This window comes from Chanodichthys erythropterus, chromosome 10 (assembly GCF_024489055.1).
Source record: "Chanodichthys erythropterus isolate Z2021 chromosome 10, ASM2448905v1, whole genome shotgun sequence".
In the NCBI taxonomy this organism is placed as follows: domain Eukaryota; kingdom Metazoa; phylum Chordata; class Actinopteri; order Cypriniformes; family Xenocyprididae; genus Chanodichthys; species Chanodichthys erythropterus.
The window spans coordinates 869,100-890,501 of NC_090230.1; the positions used below are offsets into that span (position 1 = coordinate 869,100).

Sequence of the window (21,402 nt, forward strand, 5' to 3'; positions counted from 1 at the left end):
ATATATATATATATATATATATATATATATATATATATAATATATATATATATATATTATATAAATGACCTTGTACAGATAATGTACATCACTATTCTGATCTGTGAAAACTTTCACAGTTCAGTACAGGTCAGCTGACCCTTCCCAGGGTCACTAGAATCACTTTTCTGATCTGTGAAAACTTTCACAGTTCAGTACTGGTCAGCTGATCCATCCCAGGGTCACTAGAATCACTTTTCTGATCTGTGAAAACTTTCACAGTTCAGTACTGGTCAGCTGATCCATCCCAGGGTCACTAGAATCACTTTTCTGATCTGTAAAAACTTTCACAGTTCAGTAAGGGGCAGCTGACCCTTCCCTGGGTCATGTACATCACTATTCTGACCTGTGAAAACTTTCACAGTTCAGTACGGGTCAGCTGACCCTTCCCTGGGTCATGTACATCACTATTCTGACCTGTGAAAACTTTCACAGTTCAGTACGGGTCAGCTGACCCTTCCCTGGGTCACTAACATCGCTATTCTGATATGTGAAAACTTTCACAGTTCAGTAAGGGTCAGCTGACCCCTCCCAAGGTCACTAGAATCACTTTTCTGATCTGTGAAAACTTTCACAGTTCAGTAAGGGTCAGCTGACCCTTCCCTGGGTCACTAACATATCTATTCTGATCTGTGAAAACTTTCACAGGGAAGGGTCAGCTGACCTGTACTGAACTGTGAAAGTTTTCACAAATCAGAATAGCGATGTTAGTGACCCAGGGAAGGGTCAGCTGACCCGTACTGTACTGTGAAAGTTTTCAAAGGTCAGAATAGTGATGTACATGAGCCAGGGAAGGGTCAGCTGACCCATACTGAACTGTGAAAGTTTTCACTGAACAGAAAAGTAATGCTAGTGACCCAGGGATGGGTCAGCTGACCCGTACTGAACTGTGAAAGTTTTCACAGATCAAAATAGCGATGTTAGTGACCCAGGGATGGGTCAGCTGACCTGTACCAGGGCCGGCCCGAGGCATAAGCGAACTGGCCAATAGGGGGCCCCCCAATCGTGTTTTTTTTTTTTTTTTTTTACAATTAAATAACTTAAACAAGAGATATAATGAATGAATGAATACGAATGAATAAATAAATAATTCGAGACAAGAAAATTCTGATTTGCCGACAACTGCTGCTGTGTCTTCTAGCGTTTGAGTCATGCGCAATTGCGCATAGACACCTCGCGTGCATTGACAATTCGCGCCGGCGCGCAAGTGCACGTCACTGTAATAAATGTTATAAATGATAAGCCATGTCACAAAAAAGGATGTATCCCTCTGGTGCCGAAAGGAGAAAAAGACAGAGGAGGAGAAAAAAGAGCAAGATAAAGGTATGTTTGCATAATTATTTACAGAATGCTCATGTCACTTGAGGTAGCAGCTAGTCATGACTCATGATCTTATATAAGCCATCAACCAGAGCTAACGTTAAATCGCATTATTAATATACATTTATCTAGGTGTATTTCACGTATTGATTATAGATATCAGTTTAAGTTGAAAGGGATGCCATATTTCTTTATTATTTATTTATTAATATGGTGGCGAGTGATGTAGCAGTGCTATCCTCGGTAAAACTTTAGAATAATGGTCCGTCATTAGTCATTAATAAGTAACTATGCAGGAAGTAATGCAGGACTAATGAGTAGATCTACATTAACACTTGAGCTACTACTATTAACTAATATAGAAACAAGCTTAACTAATCAGTAAGTAATATCAAATTTAGGACAAAGATAGTTCCTTATTAGCTAATCAATAATTTCACATTCCTTACTGGCGGACTTACCAAGGGGTTTACGGACATGAGCTTTGCTGTGAAAAAATTCACAGATCAAGCTGGTGAAGATGACACCAGTTTCATTCCTCTAAGTGTCCAACATTTGGAGCTATAGCCATTATAAAATTAAGAGTCGCTACAAAAAAAAAAAAAAAAAAAAAAAACTGATTTCGGCCCAAAGGACAGCGTCACCTTAATTCACAAATCATGGAGAACGATATTTGGAATTATTTGCATGTCTATGACAGCGCACTGCGTATTTATAGCCAAAAGAAATCTGAATATCAAACCGCAAACTATCTTTACTGCGGTACTTTTAACCTATAAAACAGAAACTTGCTGATTTGTACTAGATAAAACCAACACACCATTACATATGCGTCGATTATTTACCTGATATGAAGTGTGCACTGCAAACACGAGTATTATTTATGATCGTCTCCATCCAGTCTGTACGCCGTATTGCATTCAACCACAATTATCTTTTTGATTTCTGTGAAGGAATGTTTGCCGGGATCTGGTAAAACTTTAGTTTTGAACCAAAAGTGCTGTTCCTTCTATTCTGGCAGCCAAAAACAAAACAAGACGACATTTTAAAGTCAAAACCTCAAACTTTAGCGTGCCTAGCCGCCTACTATTAGTTCTTATTTATGTTTTGCCTCCAGCTAGAGCGGTGACGTCACAATGACGTAGGCGATTAAGGGGTCTATAGCTTCAGTTATGTACTAGTATATAAGCCATGTAATTTAAAATTAATGGTCATTATAATGCAATTTAAACAATATCATAATGTGATTTTGCAGGAATTGTATTTAGGTGCTAAAAATACTACAGATTAAATGTCCTTTGAACCACTGAGATCACTAGGGGTCTTAAAGGAGACCTGATTCAATTTCTCATGACAAGGCTGTGAGGAATAGACTTACCATGTTTTCATTGGCATCCGCTGTAAATAAATAAATAACCTGTATAAAGCTCCTTGATCACTTATAAATTTTTTTCCTACAGAAATTTCTTGGAAAGATATTTTTGCAGCATTTCATCAATAATCCAAAAACACATTAAATAATAAAAAAAACCCACAGAAGAGATGTACGTTTACTGTATATCCCTCACAGCCTCTCTTTCATTCCCATTTAAAATCAAAGATGCTGCTGCTGTGAATATAGAGAAGATGTTTCAATTACTGTACATTCTAACTCTAAGAATATTCCTGTTGATGTTCAGCTCACATTCTCATGATGAACACAACTATTTATAAATGAAAAGTGCGGAGCTTTATTTAACCTAGTTTATTAGAAATGACAGCAAACCATAGATTATGCACGAAATTCAATATTTACAAAAACAGTATGCTATATTCTACAAAGATACATCTTTAAAAAAGCATTTTATGTTTAAAGAACATTTGCCTAATTTAAGCAGCAGTATCCACAGCACTTTTTCTGCTGTTTCTATTTGCTGTGAGTCATTTGTAAAGGCAGATAGACAGCTAAAGCTGAAACGTATTCTGTAAATCAATCGGATCTAGCCTGATAACTGATACAGTATAAGGCACTGACATATATCACAATTTGTCATAGAAAGTTTAGTATATTACACTGTTCTGCTTGAGATTAATGAATTACATTCACAATAAATAAAATCAGACATGCTTTTGTTCAGAAATGACCCTGTTCAAATGTTGCCATCTGAGATTAATTCCAAGGGCTGGTAACCAGGTTAGAGATGCTGTATTTTTAATTTAATATATTACATTAAAAATATGGATGTTAGGTATTATTCATGAAACACGAACAGAATGAATTTCTGTGTAAAATTCGTAAACATGAACTTTGATAGTCATTGGGTTTGATTCTCATGAAAGAAACATGATTTATATATAAAATGTCCTCTAAATTAATAATAAAAAAGGTAACATAAACAATGGCAGTTGTTTTGCAAGCTATTTAGACAGAAAATCATACTGATTGAGTTTCATGAGGTCCACTGGCACATTAAACTTCTGTATGGAAAACATAAATGTCAATAAAATAATAGGACACATAATATATGCAACTAAATACATCAGTGCTACACATTTTTACAAAACTAATGCACTCTTTGGCTACTCAACATTCATATGTTACAGTACACTGAGCTAAACACTTCACTTCCATGTTGCTTCAGTGAACATGCTGGTCTGGTGGGAGAGGCCTCCATACACAATCTCCATGACAACAGAGAACAGCTGGGATATTCTGGAGTTTGATAACATTTTCTCTGTGGTGATGAAGTGTGCTTTTACATTTAGCAGATGCATGTTTCCAAATGAGGAACATCACAAGCACTTTGTGTATGAGTAGCTTGATTTCTCACGTTTTTTTCTCCATCTGTAAAAAAAAAAAAAAAAAAAAAGTTTATATTACAGTTTTTTTTCAATTGCTAACAAGCATTGTTCAATATTGAAGGCACATTTTAAAAACTCTTCACACATTCAGTGAAACAGAAGTCTATGCGGACCAAACTGTAAATAATTTTTCATTGTTTTCACGCAAAATGCATTCAATGACCACATTTTTCAAAATCCATGAACACTTTTGTCATTCATACTTTACCATCTGCAAAACACTCTTTAAACACACAATTAATAATCTATAAACTGAAAACATGTTCATTATAGAAAAGGTACAGTATATTCATGTCACTGTCTGCATGAAAAGCATGCATTTTGAGTACATTCATTCACAGCGGTCTCTTTGGTGCTGGCAGGTGTGATCTGTACCTCAGAGGAGTGTACCATTCACATGAGGAGTGTGGAGCGTTTTGGCCACTGATGGTCCACTTCCTGCTTCAGACAGAACCTGCACCTCAACTCGGTACACACTCTCTGGCTGGAGCTTTTCTACAGTGAACGACAGCTGATCCTGAAGGACAAAACATTCACAGATCAATGTTACGGGTGCAATAAGACTCAAGATCTACTGACAGCATTTTCCATTTCAACTTGAATATCAGCATTTAAAAAATTGCAGATACACTGATAAGAAAGTATTTTAACATAAAAAAACATCACATTTAAAAAGTGTCCACCAAATGGTCGATAAATCAGTCAAAATGTATTTTGTGCTCTGCTTAGAATCATTCATCTTTTAGTATTTTGTTTGTATTCATTCTTATCAATAAGCTACGAGACTCACTGGAGGCAGGTTGTGTGTTTGGGAGATCAGTGTGCCATTAGTGCTGCTGCTGGACACTTTGACCCAGGAGAACTGGAATCCAGTGATGGGCATCTGACCTGTGCTCTCTGGTGACACCTGCCAGCTGAAAACTGCCTGTATGGAGCTGTTCACTGGCTGGAATGATGCTGCCAGTTTCTCAGGCCGCTGCAGGGCTTTTTTAAGCTGAGGATGGTGCTCTAGGAAAAGAGATTGCACTGGTATGAATGATAAAGTATAAAAAAATTCTGTCATAACATTTGCAAAATCCTGGGTGAACCTCAGAATGACTGCCTGACTCATATTTCACACAAAAAATCAAAGACAAAAATTCATTTTAAATAAAATACGAAACAGTTGTATTAAGTATTCTTCTTCTTTTGCTCTTGAATCTATGGCAGCCCATAGAACCACTTGCAGGAAAATTATAAAATTTGGCATACAGATAGAGGACAGTCTCAATATAATCTAGAGCAAATTTAGAGTCTCTAACTCAAACCCTCTAGTGCCACCAACTGTCCAAATTTGTTCATATTCATGCTAATAACTTTTGAACTGTAAAGGCTATAAACAAAAATTTCCTCTAATTTCTTGTCTCCAGACGATTTGATTGCACCCTATGACGTAATTTTCCAAAATATTTTTTAGATATTTTTGATTTAGATTTTTCCAGAAAACCTACTTTTTCAAACTCATGGCCATGTAGCGTATGCACACGTATCAGGATAATCAATAAACTTTGGAGTCTTCAGAACGCTTTTAACCTGATGAACTTTGTTTCTTAATCACTAAATCGGCTCCGAATTGTCTACTAAAGATGAGCCCACTTGACACCTTTGTGGCCCTCCGAGGTAACACAGCAGGCCCAATTTCCTTGCTCTTAGGACATCAAAGGGGCCCCTCATGTGGACTACGGGCCAGATCCACATTCCAGCACCCACACACACTGGCACACACAAAAAACACACACACAGACACACATACAGAAACACACAAACATACACTTTTAACTGTATATATATATATATATATATATATATATTAGGGCTGCACGATTAATCGCATGCTATTCTCACGCGCATTTCGTCAGTAAAGCCGGTTCCCTGATTACCGCTAAATCGCCATCACCTGCTTTTAAACGGAGCGCCTTTTAATAGACAGAGCCGTAGTTCACAGACAAGCCACGCAATATCGCGTTCATTATCGCAGGCGATTCATCTGCGATATGAACGCGATATTGCGTGGCTTTTCAGTGATCTACGGCTCTGTCTATTAAATGCCGCTTCATTTGAAAGCAGGTGATGGCGATTTAGCGGTAATCAGGGAACCGGCTTTACTGACGAAATGCGCATGAGAATAGCATGCGATTAATCGTGCAGCCCTAATATATATATATATATATATACTACCGCTATGCTGAAATATATGTTTCATATATTTTAGGGCCTATGCATGTTTCCTAGTGTTTAAATGAGTGTATTTGTGCTAGTGTGCATTTTAATGATATAATTTTGTCTGTAAACCATAACTTCTCTCCTATGCCTTTCTGACCTATCGAGTTTGATCTCGTTTCAAAGCTCCGGACTCGAGCTATTCATTGAGACATGTCACCAAACGGACAAATGCATTTTTCTATGTGTTTAATGATACTGTGAAGAACACACTCCTTTTGGAGATCTGATCTGGTAGTCATAAATCATTGGATTAAGTCGTGAGGCCAAACAATGGAAAAGCTTTCCCGCCAACTTTGCACCCATGTTATTGGCTACCTCACCTCAAGGAGGTGTGTCGGCTTATCTGTCATAAAAGCAAAGACGCACAATTTCTTGTGTGTTCTCTCCCGATTGTCTCACGAGCATCTCGTGCACGTTTTTCCCGGACCTCTCCGGTGACCATGCGCTGCCACCGCGCTCAGCTTCGGGATCGCCATCTTCCAGCGAAACTCACTCTTGTCCTCAGTTCAAACCTTCCCGCTGAACGGAGGAAGCCGACGAACTGCACCAGCGCTAACCTGAAATTCGACACACGCAACCAATGCAAGTATACTGCCGTTTCTCAATCTTAGATGATGAAACTGATTTCCGTGCTGGCTTAGGACTGGTTGTGAGTTTGCTACTTGCCTTCTCTCTTTCCTTCTCTACTTCTATTCTTGTACATAGGTGTGTATTTTCTTGTATATATATTTAGATGTATAACCTCTGTATTCGTAGTTTGCATATATTAAAACGTTATTCATGCTCGATTGTTCTGTTTGTTCTTTCAGCTGAAAACCAAGTCACTTTAACGCTTTTCGATCGTTTTATGTTATAAAACTATAAAGTTATTTTCACGGCCAGAGAATAACTCTGTTTATAATATTCTGTGAGGGACTTAGTTTGCTGGACAAACGAACAGTTTCTCTAAATAATTATTAAACCAGAACTATATGTAATTGATTACAATTCGTTGTAATTGATTCACAATATAAGTTTAATTCCCCGTTGGGTCGATATATGAATCATAATTTATTCATAACCTTATGAATTATTATATTCATATTTCATCCACGTTTTAAACTTGGTTTTTGGTAAAAGAGCAATGTAGAATAATTTGTGTATGACTTAATGTACATGCGCGCTTTATTCAGTGAGAAGACGCACGAGTCCTCTCCACGCACCGTTAACAAGCTGCTGTTTGTGTCTAAAAACACTGCAGGCCTAGCCTTGGTTGACCGTGAAATACACTGCAGTCTATTGATATTTCAAGCTCGTATCTGTGAAGGACGACAATCTTTGCAGTAAGTTACAGTTTTGAATATTAATTTCCGCTTGAATTAACGAATTGAATCGCATTCAACGCGTTTTGAAACGAGTATAGTGGCGAATATTCCCACTAAATCTCTTGAAAGGCCTAAATTTTACCGCTATGTGAATTATTTGTGTCGTCCAAAAAAAAAAAAATTTCACCATAGCTGGTTTGCTCCTGGGTTATGTCGTCTGGCCTAGCTACCCAAACCACGTGAACCCATTACAGATCTAATCGGAAAAGCAGTCCGTCTGATTTATCGATTGGTGTGTAATAATTTGGAGCTCATATCAACATTCTGATCCAATGTTGATTTGTAACCCGCGGCGAAGGAATCCCGCAAGCGTTACATATTCGCGTGCATTAAAGTTTGCACCAAAGGGACTGATTCCCAGAGTTGTGTACCCGTGAGTAAAACGGTACACATATATTTATGAAAGAATCCGCTGAGGTTCTATAGTTGTAATCGTGACCGTGCAGTTAAAACAGCGTAAGGGTCAGAACCCCACAAAGCGCTCGTTTTATATCACGAATTAAAGAAAGGGGATGCAGTAACTCTGACCAGATGCCAGAGGGCAGTCTGCTCAGGTGTGCCACCCCTCCCTACTTATTGGTTGTGTGGACTCAGTGACGCCACCGCGTGGACGTTCTGAGTTAAAGCCGCTCCATACTTTGAACCGAAATTATCTCCAAGTTATCTTTTGCTTCTCTATACTGCGGGGAGTTGTAAAAGTAATTTGCTTTTGGTGGTTATGCTTTCCAATCATTGTTGGAATGTGGTTTACTGATTTAAATTTAATTTAAACACGTTTAAATTTTTAATTTAAATTGTTTCCCTTCCAACAAGGGAATTCACTTTCTGAGAGTGCGCCTCCTGGTGGACACTGCCAGATAAGTCAATTCTCTTTTCCCTTGTATTTTTTTTCCTGTATTCACAGATCTACTCTATTTTATTTTATTTCAGTTTATTTATTTTATTTTTATTCTACTTTGTGTTATTTCATCCATTCCCTTTTTGTCTTTTCTCTCTCTCAAGTTATTTCTTTAGTTTTACTTTGGAAATTCATTCCCTTTTATTACTTAATGTTTTATTTTATTCACTCTTAGTTCTGGGTCCTGTGTGTTATTGGCTGGCAATAATATTCACGCACACCCAAGCCTCCCTTATTTCATACACTTATTTTGAATTTAATTAAATAACATTTAATTCAATTTTAAAATTAAGTAGTGTCAATCAGTTGGCATTTTGCTATCAACAAGCAATTCTCTTTAGGAAAAATCTGCAAATAGGGAAGGCTGTCTCTTTTCTCCTTTCTCCCATTCTGTTATTCTATGCACTCATTTAAATGTAATTGAACAAGTTTAATTCAAATTTGAATCAAGTGCCTCTGAATTATCCTCTTTTCTCTTTTTCCCATCCTGTTATTCTATGCACTCATTTAAATTTAATTGAACAGAGTTTAATTCAAATTTGAATCAAGTGCATCTGATTTGTTTTTGTTTTATTTTATTTTTACTTTTGTTCTGCTTCTAGCTAGTTCATTTTAGACCCCTACTCTTTTATCCTACACACTTAATTATTTAAATTCTATTTAAACAAGATTTAAATTGAGATTTAAATTTACAATTAAGTCGTGTTTACCTGACTGTTTGTGCACTTGCAGATAAGGCCCTTTAGCGCCCTGGGGTGAGCTGACGGTTGCTCCAGTGAGTTCCAGTGAGTGGAGCTACCTGGCCTGGCGGTTCTTTCACTGACTGTGTGTGAATCGGAGACACTCTGACCTCGTATCACGGGCAACACGCAAGGACATCAGCGAGTTGTGTATCAGGTACAGGGAGGCAACGAGCCAGATTGACAACAAACGACAATTTTGTTTAATTTCCCTGCTCAGGCTTCTGCGCGACAGAACCGCCCGTTTGGAGTAACTGCCCGTAAAGGGGACAGACTCTGAGTTTAGGGAAAACTCAATTTTGACCGGTCACTCGGGCCGTTGGCGCAAATACCTTGCCAAAGTGCGCAATTGTGCTGGTGTTCCCTGTTTGAGAGGTTGCACCGTGGTACAAAGGGGACAGGTGGCCACGGACACCACAGAAGAGTGTTTGAACGTCAAGGAAAGGTGGCCTGCCATTGAGTTCTTATCTGGGCACCAATGATTCACCCAGGCCTAAATTAGTGACATACAGTCACTTCACCTAATTGAAAACCACAGAATATTACATATTCTTCAATTATTCGGGTGCGGGCCAACCCTAATGCTCTTGATCCATACCATCCCTCTAGGTTTTATGACGCAACAGTGCACTCGCCTGACACCGTCATAAACCCAGCTGGAATAGGAAGTTTAAGTTTCACTTCTCCCCTCTAGCCCTTCTGTTTTAGTTTATTGCTATTCTATTTTTATTCCTTTCTATTTGTTTACTGCTCTATTTCTCATTTAATTGCAGCCACCCTGTTCTGTTTTGCTTCTCTACTGTGTTTGTTTCTTTCAGTTCATGTAAAAGCAGAGCCTGTGAGAGCCGTCACGGAAAACTGAGTAATAGATAGACGACCGAGCAGCGAGAGTCATCAAAGGACTCTTAGGGCTACCGCCTGTCAAAATCTTTATTCAAATCCGGCACTCACCCACACAAATTGACCCGCGTGGTCCTTTTGGCTATCGACAATTAAGTGTCTAGCCTACATTCCACTAACTGTCTGCACCAGTTAACTGGAACCAAACCAAAGAATTATATAATCATGCATTATTATAAGTCGTTAGCCCTGCGCGTGCTTGCATTGGTTCTGTTTGTGCTGTCTTTCTCTCGCCAACAGCAAGCTAACGTGTTCAGAGCAGCCAGCCCCAGCACCCATGGGGACGGACTCAAGACCGGGTTGGGCTCCCTGACCAGCACGATCCTGCCCAACGACGCTGTGGATCCCCAGCACCTAAGCAACGAGCAGCTGGACGACAACCTGAATCGACTAATGGCCCACGATCCAATGCCGAGCTACAAAGAGTGGGCGAGAGTCATCCGAGCCATCGCCCACAACCTCAAGCTCCAGGCGGAGGACGCCCGGAGGAATCTGGCCCAGATTCATCGTCACCACGATCAGCGACTCGTCGAGACCCAGGACCAGCGTTGGACAGCGGACGAATCCAAACCCGAGCTGCAGGAGGAGCTGCAAAGACTTCAAAAAGCCCTTGCAGAGCTCCACCTGGAGGTGGAGCGTAGAAAACTGACTGGAAAACTCCAACACAGCGAAGTTCCCCTAGCCAAAGCAGAAACTAAGCTGAAAGACAGACACACTAAAGCCCTGACCTGTGAAAATCACCTCAAACAGGCCCAGAAAGGAGTTATGGCTCCGAAACAACAAAGAGACTATGTGAATGAACTTGACACTGGTTACAGAGTACTGAAAAGTGGCATGAGAGGGGAAACACACATCACCGAGTTTCCCCTAACCAGTCAAGAAGCCCTAATTCCAAATGGGGTTGAAAGTCCACTGCCCAAAATGTCCAGCGGCCAAGAACCATCGCCAGCAGCTATCACATCCAACTGCCAGCACCTGCGACAGGTTCTGATCCAAAAGCTTTCTGACCCTGCATCAGATCAAGGGCTCCCTGCTGCCATGGACCTAAAACGGGGCAGACTGATAAACCCATACACTTGCTACAGCCGACTGCAAATGGCCTGCTTCAGAGCATGTGGTCAGCCAGCGATGGAGGAAGATTTCATCTTCAACACTCTGCTTCTCCGAGAGCTGCACCCTGCGGTGAGTGATCACCTGGAAGCCTTGGCCGGCTCACGCAGTATGTCTACTCAGCAGCTGAAAAACTTGGTTGACGAAGCTCCCTCCAAGCAGAACACTGCTCCTGAAAAGACTGTAGAAAATCAAACCAGTTACACAGTCTCCGACCACTGCCCAGAAACCTGTCCTCACCTTTTTGAAAGATTGAGAAATGAAGCTGAAAGACAAAATCAGACTCTCAAGTCACAAAGATGTGAGCTGAATGTGCAGTCGCACAGTCCAAATGAGGTCCACCTTGAACACACAGCTCCCATGCACCACACCATTGGTCGAGTGAGCCTGGCACCTCCGGTGTGTGTAGCGCAAATGGACATGTTTCCCTGTTTCATCCACAAAGACCTGCTAGACTGTTTTGAGCCCTTATTGAAAGCCAGACCGCTGAAAGTCTGGGCTCAAGCGTGTGAACTTCTGCCTTCCCAGTCACCCAGACCACCTGAGCCAGACGGTCAGGTCACAGAGGTCGCGGGAAATCTCCCAGCTAACCGTGGGAACCCCGGCTCAGAGCACAGTTCAAGTTCGCCACCCGGCGTACTTCAACTCACCATAGACTGTAACTCTCTCTGCTCCAAGGTCACGACAGACTCACAGCTGAATGATGTAACTACAACAGACATTATTCTCACACTGTGGGCAGACAACTCAGCCTTCAGCCACACGCTGTTAAGTGCTCTCAGTGAAGGAACACCGGACCTCCCATTTGTCAACAAGCAAACACACTTTCCACTAGACTTTCGTCTGCCAACCATGATGACGGTCAAGGACATCTGCGTTTTGAACTTCAAATGGAATAACCGGCATTTAATCCATCACTTCCTGGTCCTTCCAGACCTCCTGATGCACTCTAATGCTCATACGGACAGTGCAAGTGAGTTGTTGTGGGCCCCTATGACTGCACAGCTTCCTGTTGTTCCTGTCAACACTGCCAACTTCCTGTCAGGCCAGACTATCCAACAGGTCTGCATCCTGATCAACATACAGGAAATTGTAGTACCACCTTACACCAAAGGGGGTGCTGGTTGGCTCAACAGGCAATGTGGTCAAACCCTAAGCCACATGCTGGGCTCCTTCACACTGTCACCTGAAGGCGTGGAACTTGGACTTGCTCTAAAAGCCACACCGCTAACTGAAGTGTCACCCTACGTAGTTCACAGCTGGCTCAACGAATGCATGGTCACAGACATCAGCATTCCCAAAGCCTGCCATCTAGAGTGGATAGTGGACCACGGCCCCTCTGACTTTAAACTCAGGTTAACAGTCATTAACTTAATACCAGCTGCCATGGTCCCAGAAAGAAGCTTAAGCAACACAAGCTTCACGGCATCCTTCAAGAGCATCTCCATCACTCCCATCAAACTGGTACCCACCAAACAGGTGCGCAGAATGGAGCTGATGGAGGACCAACACCTCGCTGTACCCACAGTCGCTAAACAGCCTGCCTGTGAAACTCAGGAAAGTGCTGCACCTCGGACAGCCAACCTGACAGCTTACACCACAACAGAGGAGCCCTTCCCAAGGTTTGAGCCTAAAGGCCAACAGATCCAGAAAGATGCAAGTGCGCTAAAGAATGATGCAGACTGTCAAAGACTCAGAAACGTCTTGCACAAATTCAAAGTGACATTTGACAAAGACCTTTTATGTCTCACTAAACTTCACACAGTGCGTAGTGCAACACACCCAAATGCTCCTCCCACCTTAATCAGGCAGTACGAAGGTCACATCGCCCCACATGAACCAGTACAGGAGGTTGTTCATTCAACAGAAGGAAAAGGTGTTATCTGCCCATGCAACAGCACCTATTCAGTCCCTACCTGGTCCATTGTCAAACCAGACAGCAAGTGGCGACCCACCAGCGACTTCAGGAGGCTGAACCAGCAGGTGCCACTGCCACAACGTGCCAAAAAGCACAAGTCTGCACGGAGCGGAGATTCAGCTGCCTGTCAAAACTGCTATAACAGCACACCAGCGTTGACACTTCAGATACTGGTACCCCAACAACAGCGACCAGCCTGTCACAGATACCTCAAAGAGAATGCGTGCCAAGGAATGCCCACGGCCTACGTCGATGGACGTTCCTACAACCATGAGGGCATCTTACAGGCAAGTGCAGGGGCACAATGGTTAAACAACCAACCCTGCCAACCACAGTACAGCAGGTGGGGTCCCCAGTCATGTCAGTATGGTGAAGCAGCAGCGACCCTCAAAACCCTTCAAGTCTCCTCTGTCCATAACATCAGAGAACTCATGTGCACAGACTCACACTTTGCCAGACCTTGTTTCACATGCCATCTTCTGGGCTGGAAACAAACTGGTTTCAAGACTGAATGCAACAAGCAGGTGAAACATCAACACATGTTCCAGACACATGATCATCTCACCCAAGCACATGACATGATCGTTTACGGGGAAAAGGTGAAAAGACGCTTAAAGCAACCAGGGCGTGACAAAGGCGTGAACGACCAAACTAATGCCCTTGCCAAGACTGGCACCCTGCATAACAAGCTATGGTCACACCCACCCCATTCACCCACCCTTAGTGTGACAACAACAACCCGCAGCCAGCGGACTGTTCCTGCAACATTTCCCGCCTTACTGCCACTGCCACTGACAACCAAACTTGCCAACACTTCCATGCAAAATGTTTTGTACCACCACTCATACCCCTCCAACCTCCCGTTCACGGCACCTGGTCCCATGACCGACCACATGCTGCGTGTGGGAGTGAACTTTCTAAAATATGTCCCTGATGTCTTCACAGCGCCAAAGCTTGTACTGCCACAGGGCCAAAAGGGGGGTGAACTGATATACACCCACGACACACCATGTGCCAAACACCATGGCACCAGAACTACGGACGAGACATTAAAACAAGTGGCGCACTGGCCCAGCATGCAGCAAGATGTGGCAGAGCACGCCAGAGGATGTCAAGTTTACTGTCATGTCCAGACTGCAAACGCAAAGCACCGAGCTTCACTGCAAAACCGAGGAATCACATTTCCACGGTCAGTCGACCAGAAAGACTGGACGGTAAAACCTCCTCTGATGCTCATGGCCATCACAGACACCGTACAGGAGTCAACTCAGGTGTTCCCCACAGAACTACTGATGGCACGGCAGGTGCCACTGCCGTTGCATCTGTACCAACCAGGAGACTTGAGTCTCATCACAGCCTGCTCCCCTCATCAGCATCACAACAAGCTCCGCCTACAACTGAGAAAGCAACTCGCAACACAGAGCCAAACCCTGCAAACCACCTGCAAATCCTGGAAAGGTATTGCGGTGGTTCTCCGCACTCACAGTTTCCTGCTGATCCAAACTGCGAACTCAAGGAAGCAACTGTTTACAGTCCTCCAGAATGACTTTGCCCAAAATCAGTTGGTTATAGCTCTGTTGACAGAACTGCTGCGAGAAATTAGCTTCTCTATGGACAGAGTGGCTATGAATAGGATTCCTCAGTATCCTACACAAACTGTGCTGGACTTTGCTACTGGCAGACCCAAAGACACGGTCAATGTCATGTGGCGGCAACGTAACACCCATGCCAAGAAACACACCTCAGTTGCGGTAGCCTACCACAACAGCAACCCACGGCTGTGCCCGGCTCCCCACTTTCGCAGGTGTAGTTTCACCAAAGACTTTCAGTCCTTCTGCCCAAACCAGCTCTTCCTCAGAAACCACACTGAAGGAATGGGCCGGTTGCAGCTTATGACCAGCGACACACGCTGCCCTGCCGAGGCCAAGCCTCACACCCCAGTCATCGGAACACAAGCCGAGATTGTGGGTGATCGACTGCTCGTCCACACCCCCACTCATGCTGCCACCCTAACCTACAATCAGCACAACACCGCCACTCGTGTCAGCCTGCCCAATCCAAGTAAGTGGATCCAGGTACTCCTGGGTTCCATCCTTCACCGCAGCCATCTGGCGGTGCACTGTCTCTCAAGCAAAGAGGACCAGTCAGAACTGGAAATCCCATCTTCCCCCAGGGATCACCATCACACCTTAGATCCAGGAATGGAACTGAGGATTGACAAAGGGGGGTCCCAGCTAAGTGACAGTACTCCTATTGATGCAGCCCTCCAAGCACTCTCACGACTGCCTGTCCTGACCAGCTCACCTAAAGCCCAAGCTTGGACTCCTGCCAACACAACCCGTTGCCTCTCCATGGCAATCAAGTACTCACTCGCCCTGGGCCTGGCCTTCATCCTATCCCAAGGGATCAAAGGGATGCAAGAATCCATGGACAGGTGCTTATCTGCTCTCCCTCAAGGACCAGTAGGAACCACCTGCTGCGTGACCATCCGGATCCATGTGCCATCGAACTTGGTTACCGTCCAACGAAGTCCGCACAGGAACTTCGTTGGCCGAAAGGGGGAATCTGTAGCGTATGCACACGTATCAGGATAATCAATAAACTTTGGAGTCTTCAGAACGCTTTTAACCTGATGAACTTTGTTTCTTAATCACTAAATCGGCTCCGAACTGTCTACTAAAGATGAGCCCACTTGACACCTTTGTGGCCCTCCGAGGTAACACAGCAGGCCCAATTTCCTTGCTCTTAGGACATCAAAGGGGCCCCTCATGTGGACTACAGGCCAGATCCACATTCCAGCACCCACACACACTGGCACACACAAAAAACACACACACAGACACACATACAGAAATACACAAACATACACTTTTAACTGTATATATATATATACTACCGCTATGCTGAAATATATATTTCATATATTTTAGGGCCTATGCATGTTTCCTAGTGTTTAAATGAGTGTATTTGTGCTAGTGTGCATTTTAATGATATAATTTTGTCTGTAAACCATAACTTCTCTCCTATGCCTTTCTGACCTATCGAGTTTGATCTCGTTTCAAAGCTCCGGACTCGAGCTATTCATTGAGACATGTCACCAAACGGACAAATGCATTTTTCTGTGTTTAATGATACTGTGAAGAACACACTCCTTTTGGAGATCTGATCTGGTAGTCATAAATCAATGGATTAAGTCGTGAGGCCAAACAATGGGAAAGCTTTCCCGCCAACTTTGCACCCATGTTATTGGCTACCCCACCTCAAGGAGGTGTGTCGGCTTATCTGTCATAAAAGCAAAGACGCGCAATTTCTTGTGTGTTCTCTCCCGATTGTCTCACGAGCATCTCGTGCACGTTTTTCCTGGACCTCTCCGGTGACCACGCGCTGCCACCGCGCTCAGCTTCGGGATCGCCATCTTCCAGCGAAACTCACTCTCGTCCTCAGTTCAAACCTTCCCGCTGAACGGAGGAAGCCGACGAACTGCACCAGCGCTAACCTGAAATTCGACACACGCAACCAATGCAAGTATACTGCCGTTTCTCAATCTTAGATGATGAAATTGATTTCCGTGCTGGCTTAGGACTGGTTGTGAGTTTGCTACTTGCCTTCTCTCTTTCCTTCTCTACTTCTATTCTTGTACATAGGTGTGTATTTTCTTGTATATATATTTAGATGTATAACCTCTGTATTCGTAGTTTGCATATATTAAAACGTTATTCATGCTCGATTGTTCTGTTTGTTCTTTCAGCTGAAAACCAAGTCACTTTAACGCTTTTCGATCGCTTTATGTTATAAAACTATAAAGTTATTTTCACGGCCAGAGAATAACTCTGTTTATAATATTCTGTGAGGGACTTAGTTTGCTGGACAAACGAACAGTTTCTCTAAATAATTATTAAACCAGAACTATATGTAATTGATTACAATTCGTTGTAATTGATTCACAATATAAGTTTAATTCCCCGTTGGGTCGATATATGAATCATAATTTATTCATAACCTTATGAATTATTATATTCATATTTCATCCATAAATTGATTAATAACCGCTACATTTCGTTACAGCCATGAGGCTATATCTCTGCAAAATAATGCTAATAGCTTTTGATTTATTTTGCCCATTTTACTAAAACTGATCTGATAAATTCCGTGAGTCATACCGAGAGCAATGATACCAATTATGCCATAGTCAAACTCACTGACCACCATATTGAATTTCCTTGAAAACCTTTTTCTAACTCCTCCTAGACCGTTGGTCAGATTTTCACCCAATTTGATTTGATTTATTTAATTATTTATTCATTTATTTATTTTGCATTGCATTAATGAAATCATCTCAGGTTACACATGTAACCATGGTTCCCTGAGAACAGGGAACGAGATGCTGCGTCGAAACGCTAGGGAAATGCCCCCACGGGAACCGGCAATATCATATTGACCCATGAAAGCCTATGACAGTGGTTCCCAAACTGGGGTACGCGTACCCCTGGGGGTACCTGAGGTGACAAAAGGGGGTACGTGAACAAAATGCTGAGTATGTCATTTAATTCTACCTTAAAATAATATTAAAATCGAGCATGTATTTCTAACTTCCAAAATGTTGTAAATCCAGTACATTTAATCAAATTACCTCATCATTTGCAGTCAAAAATGACTATATCCGCCATAGACTGTAAAACAAGGAGCATGCAAATGATAGATTGCGTGCAGAATCTGCTTCCTTAAATCGCGCTAAATTACTGTCGTTCTCGACAATGCACCTTTGTAAAAGTAGAGATTTAGCACTTACTCACATGAAGAACAAATATAGACACGGATAATGGATTAATTTCAATTTAAGACTCAAACTTTCTCCGATACAAAAACATACCTTGTGTGAGTTGTATTTAATGATGATAACGAGCAAGAATGCAAATGTTCCCAAATATCCACATGACTGCAAACGTGGCATTAAATTTAAAATGTTTAAAACGTAAATTTTAAACACAGTACTGTCAGTATTTACTCTATTTTGCAATGAAATAATAGTTCTAACGAAAACCACAAACAATTCTGCGGCTTTGAACAAATCGTGAGAGTCAATGATTCAATGATTCATTCACAGCCACTTGCTTCGTCACTGAATGAATGACTCGATGACTCACTCATAAAAACAGTGACCGCCTACTGGCGGTTTTAGTTTAATATTTAAAAGTTTTAATTAGTTTTACCATCATTGCATATTTCTCTATTGGACATTTTTTATTTAAAACATTATTTATTTTATAAAGTTATTCATAAAGCTAAAAAAAAAAAACCACTGGGAACCACTGGCCTATGACATCATAATGGTGCGACCTGAAAGTATATTCGGTTGTTAAGTCTGACGTCACATGGTAGCGCTTCCGGGTCCTAACACTAATCTCATACCACAAGAAAACAACAAATGGTGCTAATATACACACACGATGTGGTGTAATACTACAAAAAAATTATAATCATAACCTTTATCTCCACACCAAAATTCTAGATGGCCAGACAGTGATTCATCTTTTATAAATCATTAAAATATTAATGTCTGTGACGCTGTGAGCACGGAGACTGTTGTGTAGACTGTAAGTATTTAAAATGTTTAACTTTTTTAAATGATTGATGTATAATATGAATAAATAGCGCTCATAATCGATGGCATTCTCAAGTGAACTGAGTCGAGGTTTCGGCGTTCCTTATATCATGACTTAACAAGCGGATAGGGAGTACCCAGATAACATGTCTTCCACTTATCATCTGAAGGGACTGTATGCAGGCGGGCCCCGGGGCATGGCTGAAAGACGCAGCGTCTCATTCCCTGTTCTCAGGGAACCATGGTTACATGCGTAACCTGAGACGTTCCCTGAGAACAAGGAATGAGACGCTGCGTTGAAGTGCTAGGGTAGTGGTTCCAAAACTGGGGTACGCGTACCCCTGGGGGTACGTGACGTGACAGACGGGGTACGCGAACAAAATGCTGAATTTTGTCATTCATTTAATTCTTCCCCAGCTTTAAATAACATTAAAACCGACCATGTATTTCATGACAATGCCGCAAATACATGACATCCAATCAAAATACCACATCTTTTGCGGTCAAACTAACTAAATCCATTTCTATATAAGCAGCGTGCATATGGGTGCTTATAGGTTATGTCAGAGTCTGCTGCCTTAGCAGATCGCGCTACATTACTGCTGTTCTCGACAATGTACCTATAGATTTAGCACTTACTCTCATGAAAAACAAATAGCCTGGCACAGAAGGTGCATAGAGATCAATTTAAGATTCAAACTCTTGATACAAAACATACCTTTTGTGAGTTCATAACTACAACAGACACAGCGGCGTTTTGTGAATGAATCTGTTTGAATGAACCATTTGTGAAAGTCATTGATTCAATGATTCATTCATAAATTCAGCCACTTGCTTTACTGAATGAACGAATGACTCTGTGACTCAGTGACTTACCGCCACCTACTGGCAGTTTTAGTATGTAAAATAATCACTTTTTTACATTTTTATCATCATTGCATGTTTATCATCATTGAATTTTTTTATTTAAAATATTATTGTTATGATTGTCATGATTGTTAAACATATGTTGTAAAGTTATTTATAAAGATAATAAATGCACTGGAAAGTCAATTTAGGGGGCAAATATTGTCCCTTAATGGCACCATGCTGAAGGGAGTGCATGACACCATGCTGAAGGTCTGTCAAAATGATGTCAAAAGCAGGACTCAGCGAAGTGCTATCAACCCTTGCAAGTGAGGGGAGTTATCTGCTCGATCCTATGATTTATAAAGCACCTATGTTTCAAGGTGCTAAGGAGGCTGTGCACTCTAGCAGGGACCCTCATGAGGAGAGTGCTCCCAGCCTAAGGGCTGATCTAATTGGGAGGCCTAAAGAGAAGCCTTCAACTTAATGACCAGATTTAGAGAGCCAAGTACTCAAACCCACCCTCAGAATGAGAAGAGTACAAGCTCGACCTATAAGGTCGACCAGGCTATAGGCTAGAATACGAAAATGAATTAGATTAGCCAAGCCAGCTACATGTAGTAACTTGCGGTCTTAGGGGTTCCAGAAAGGCCAACCACCTGACAGCAAGACCTTGCTGACCGAGAAAGAAGAAATACATGAGTATTTCAATAGTTTAACAAAGACCTGGAACAGTTCCAAATGATGTAGAAGCGCCTGAGGTTAAAGAAGAATGGAGAGGGTAGTTCTGATCACCCTCAGAGTGAGGAGATCCATCGACAACGCTGACCGCATTTTCGATGGATCACCCACCTCAAATCCTTCTTTCTAGAGTCTTGCCTTCTCTGTGTCCTACTCCTCCACAGAGGGGGCGCACAAGAGGTGACAATAGTGTTCTGGCCCTGTCAGTGGTCCTCGGGCCAGGGAGGGCCAGGTCCAGTCTGTCTGGATGAGGACTCAGACCTCAGCAGAATGTAGCTTGGTCTAAGTCCCTCAGCAGGTCAGCCTGGTACGCCTGCAATGCAGCCATCGTGTGCAGAGCAGCACCAGCCTGTCTCGCTGCCTCGTATGCCCTGCCATTTAAGTGAGATGTCACTTTAAGGGGCTTAGATGGCAGAGTCTGAGATTTCAGTGTCAGTGTCTATCCAGAACACAAGATAGTTAGCAAACCCTCTTATCAGTTGGTGGCATCGACACATACCCGTATTTCTTCCACAAACCCTACACAGGGAACAGTGGTCTACAAAGAAAATATTTTAGTATTTAAATAGTAACCAAGACCTAAAACAGTTCAACCTGCGGCCACAGGGTGGCGACCTAACACCATGGAAAATGCTAGCCCTTTTTTTTTGGTATAATATGTGTTCTTCCATGCCCCCTCAACCTCAGTATGCAGGTCAGGAAGGAAGGGAAGGCTCACTGGAGCTGTAGGATTATGGCCAGAGAGAAACTGATCGTCATTCTTTTTTATGGTGCATGGTCCACGCCCCTCTCAAACTGTTTGGCGAGCTCCTTCTGGGAAC

At 42.3% G+C, this 21,402-nt stretch overlaps 1 protein-coding gene across 3 annotated transcripts in view; it reads right to left on the reverse strand.

Moving 5' to 3' along the window:
• Positions 1-3,107: 3,107 nt before the first annotated feature.
• The window catches only part of anos1b (anosmin 1b), a 131,786-nt gene continuing 113,491 nt past the window's right edge, over positions 3,108-21,402 (reverse strand). For 2 of the 3 annotated variants that reach the window (XM_067398476.1, XM_067398475.1), the window contains 3 exons: positions 4,991-5,208; positions 4,576-4,717; positions 3,108-4,183 (listed from right to left, as the gene is read on the reverse strand). In XM_067398476.1, coding sequence (XP_067254577.1) covers positions 4,577-4,717; positions 4,991-5,208 — 359 coding nt within the window. In that variant the 3' untranslated portion in view covers positions 3,108-4,183; position 4,576. The remainder of the gene's footprint in view (positions 4,184-4,575; positions 4,718-4,990; positions 5,209-21,402) is intronic. The other variant, XR_010896243.1, reaches the window with a different exon arrangement.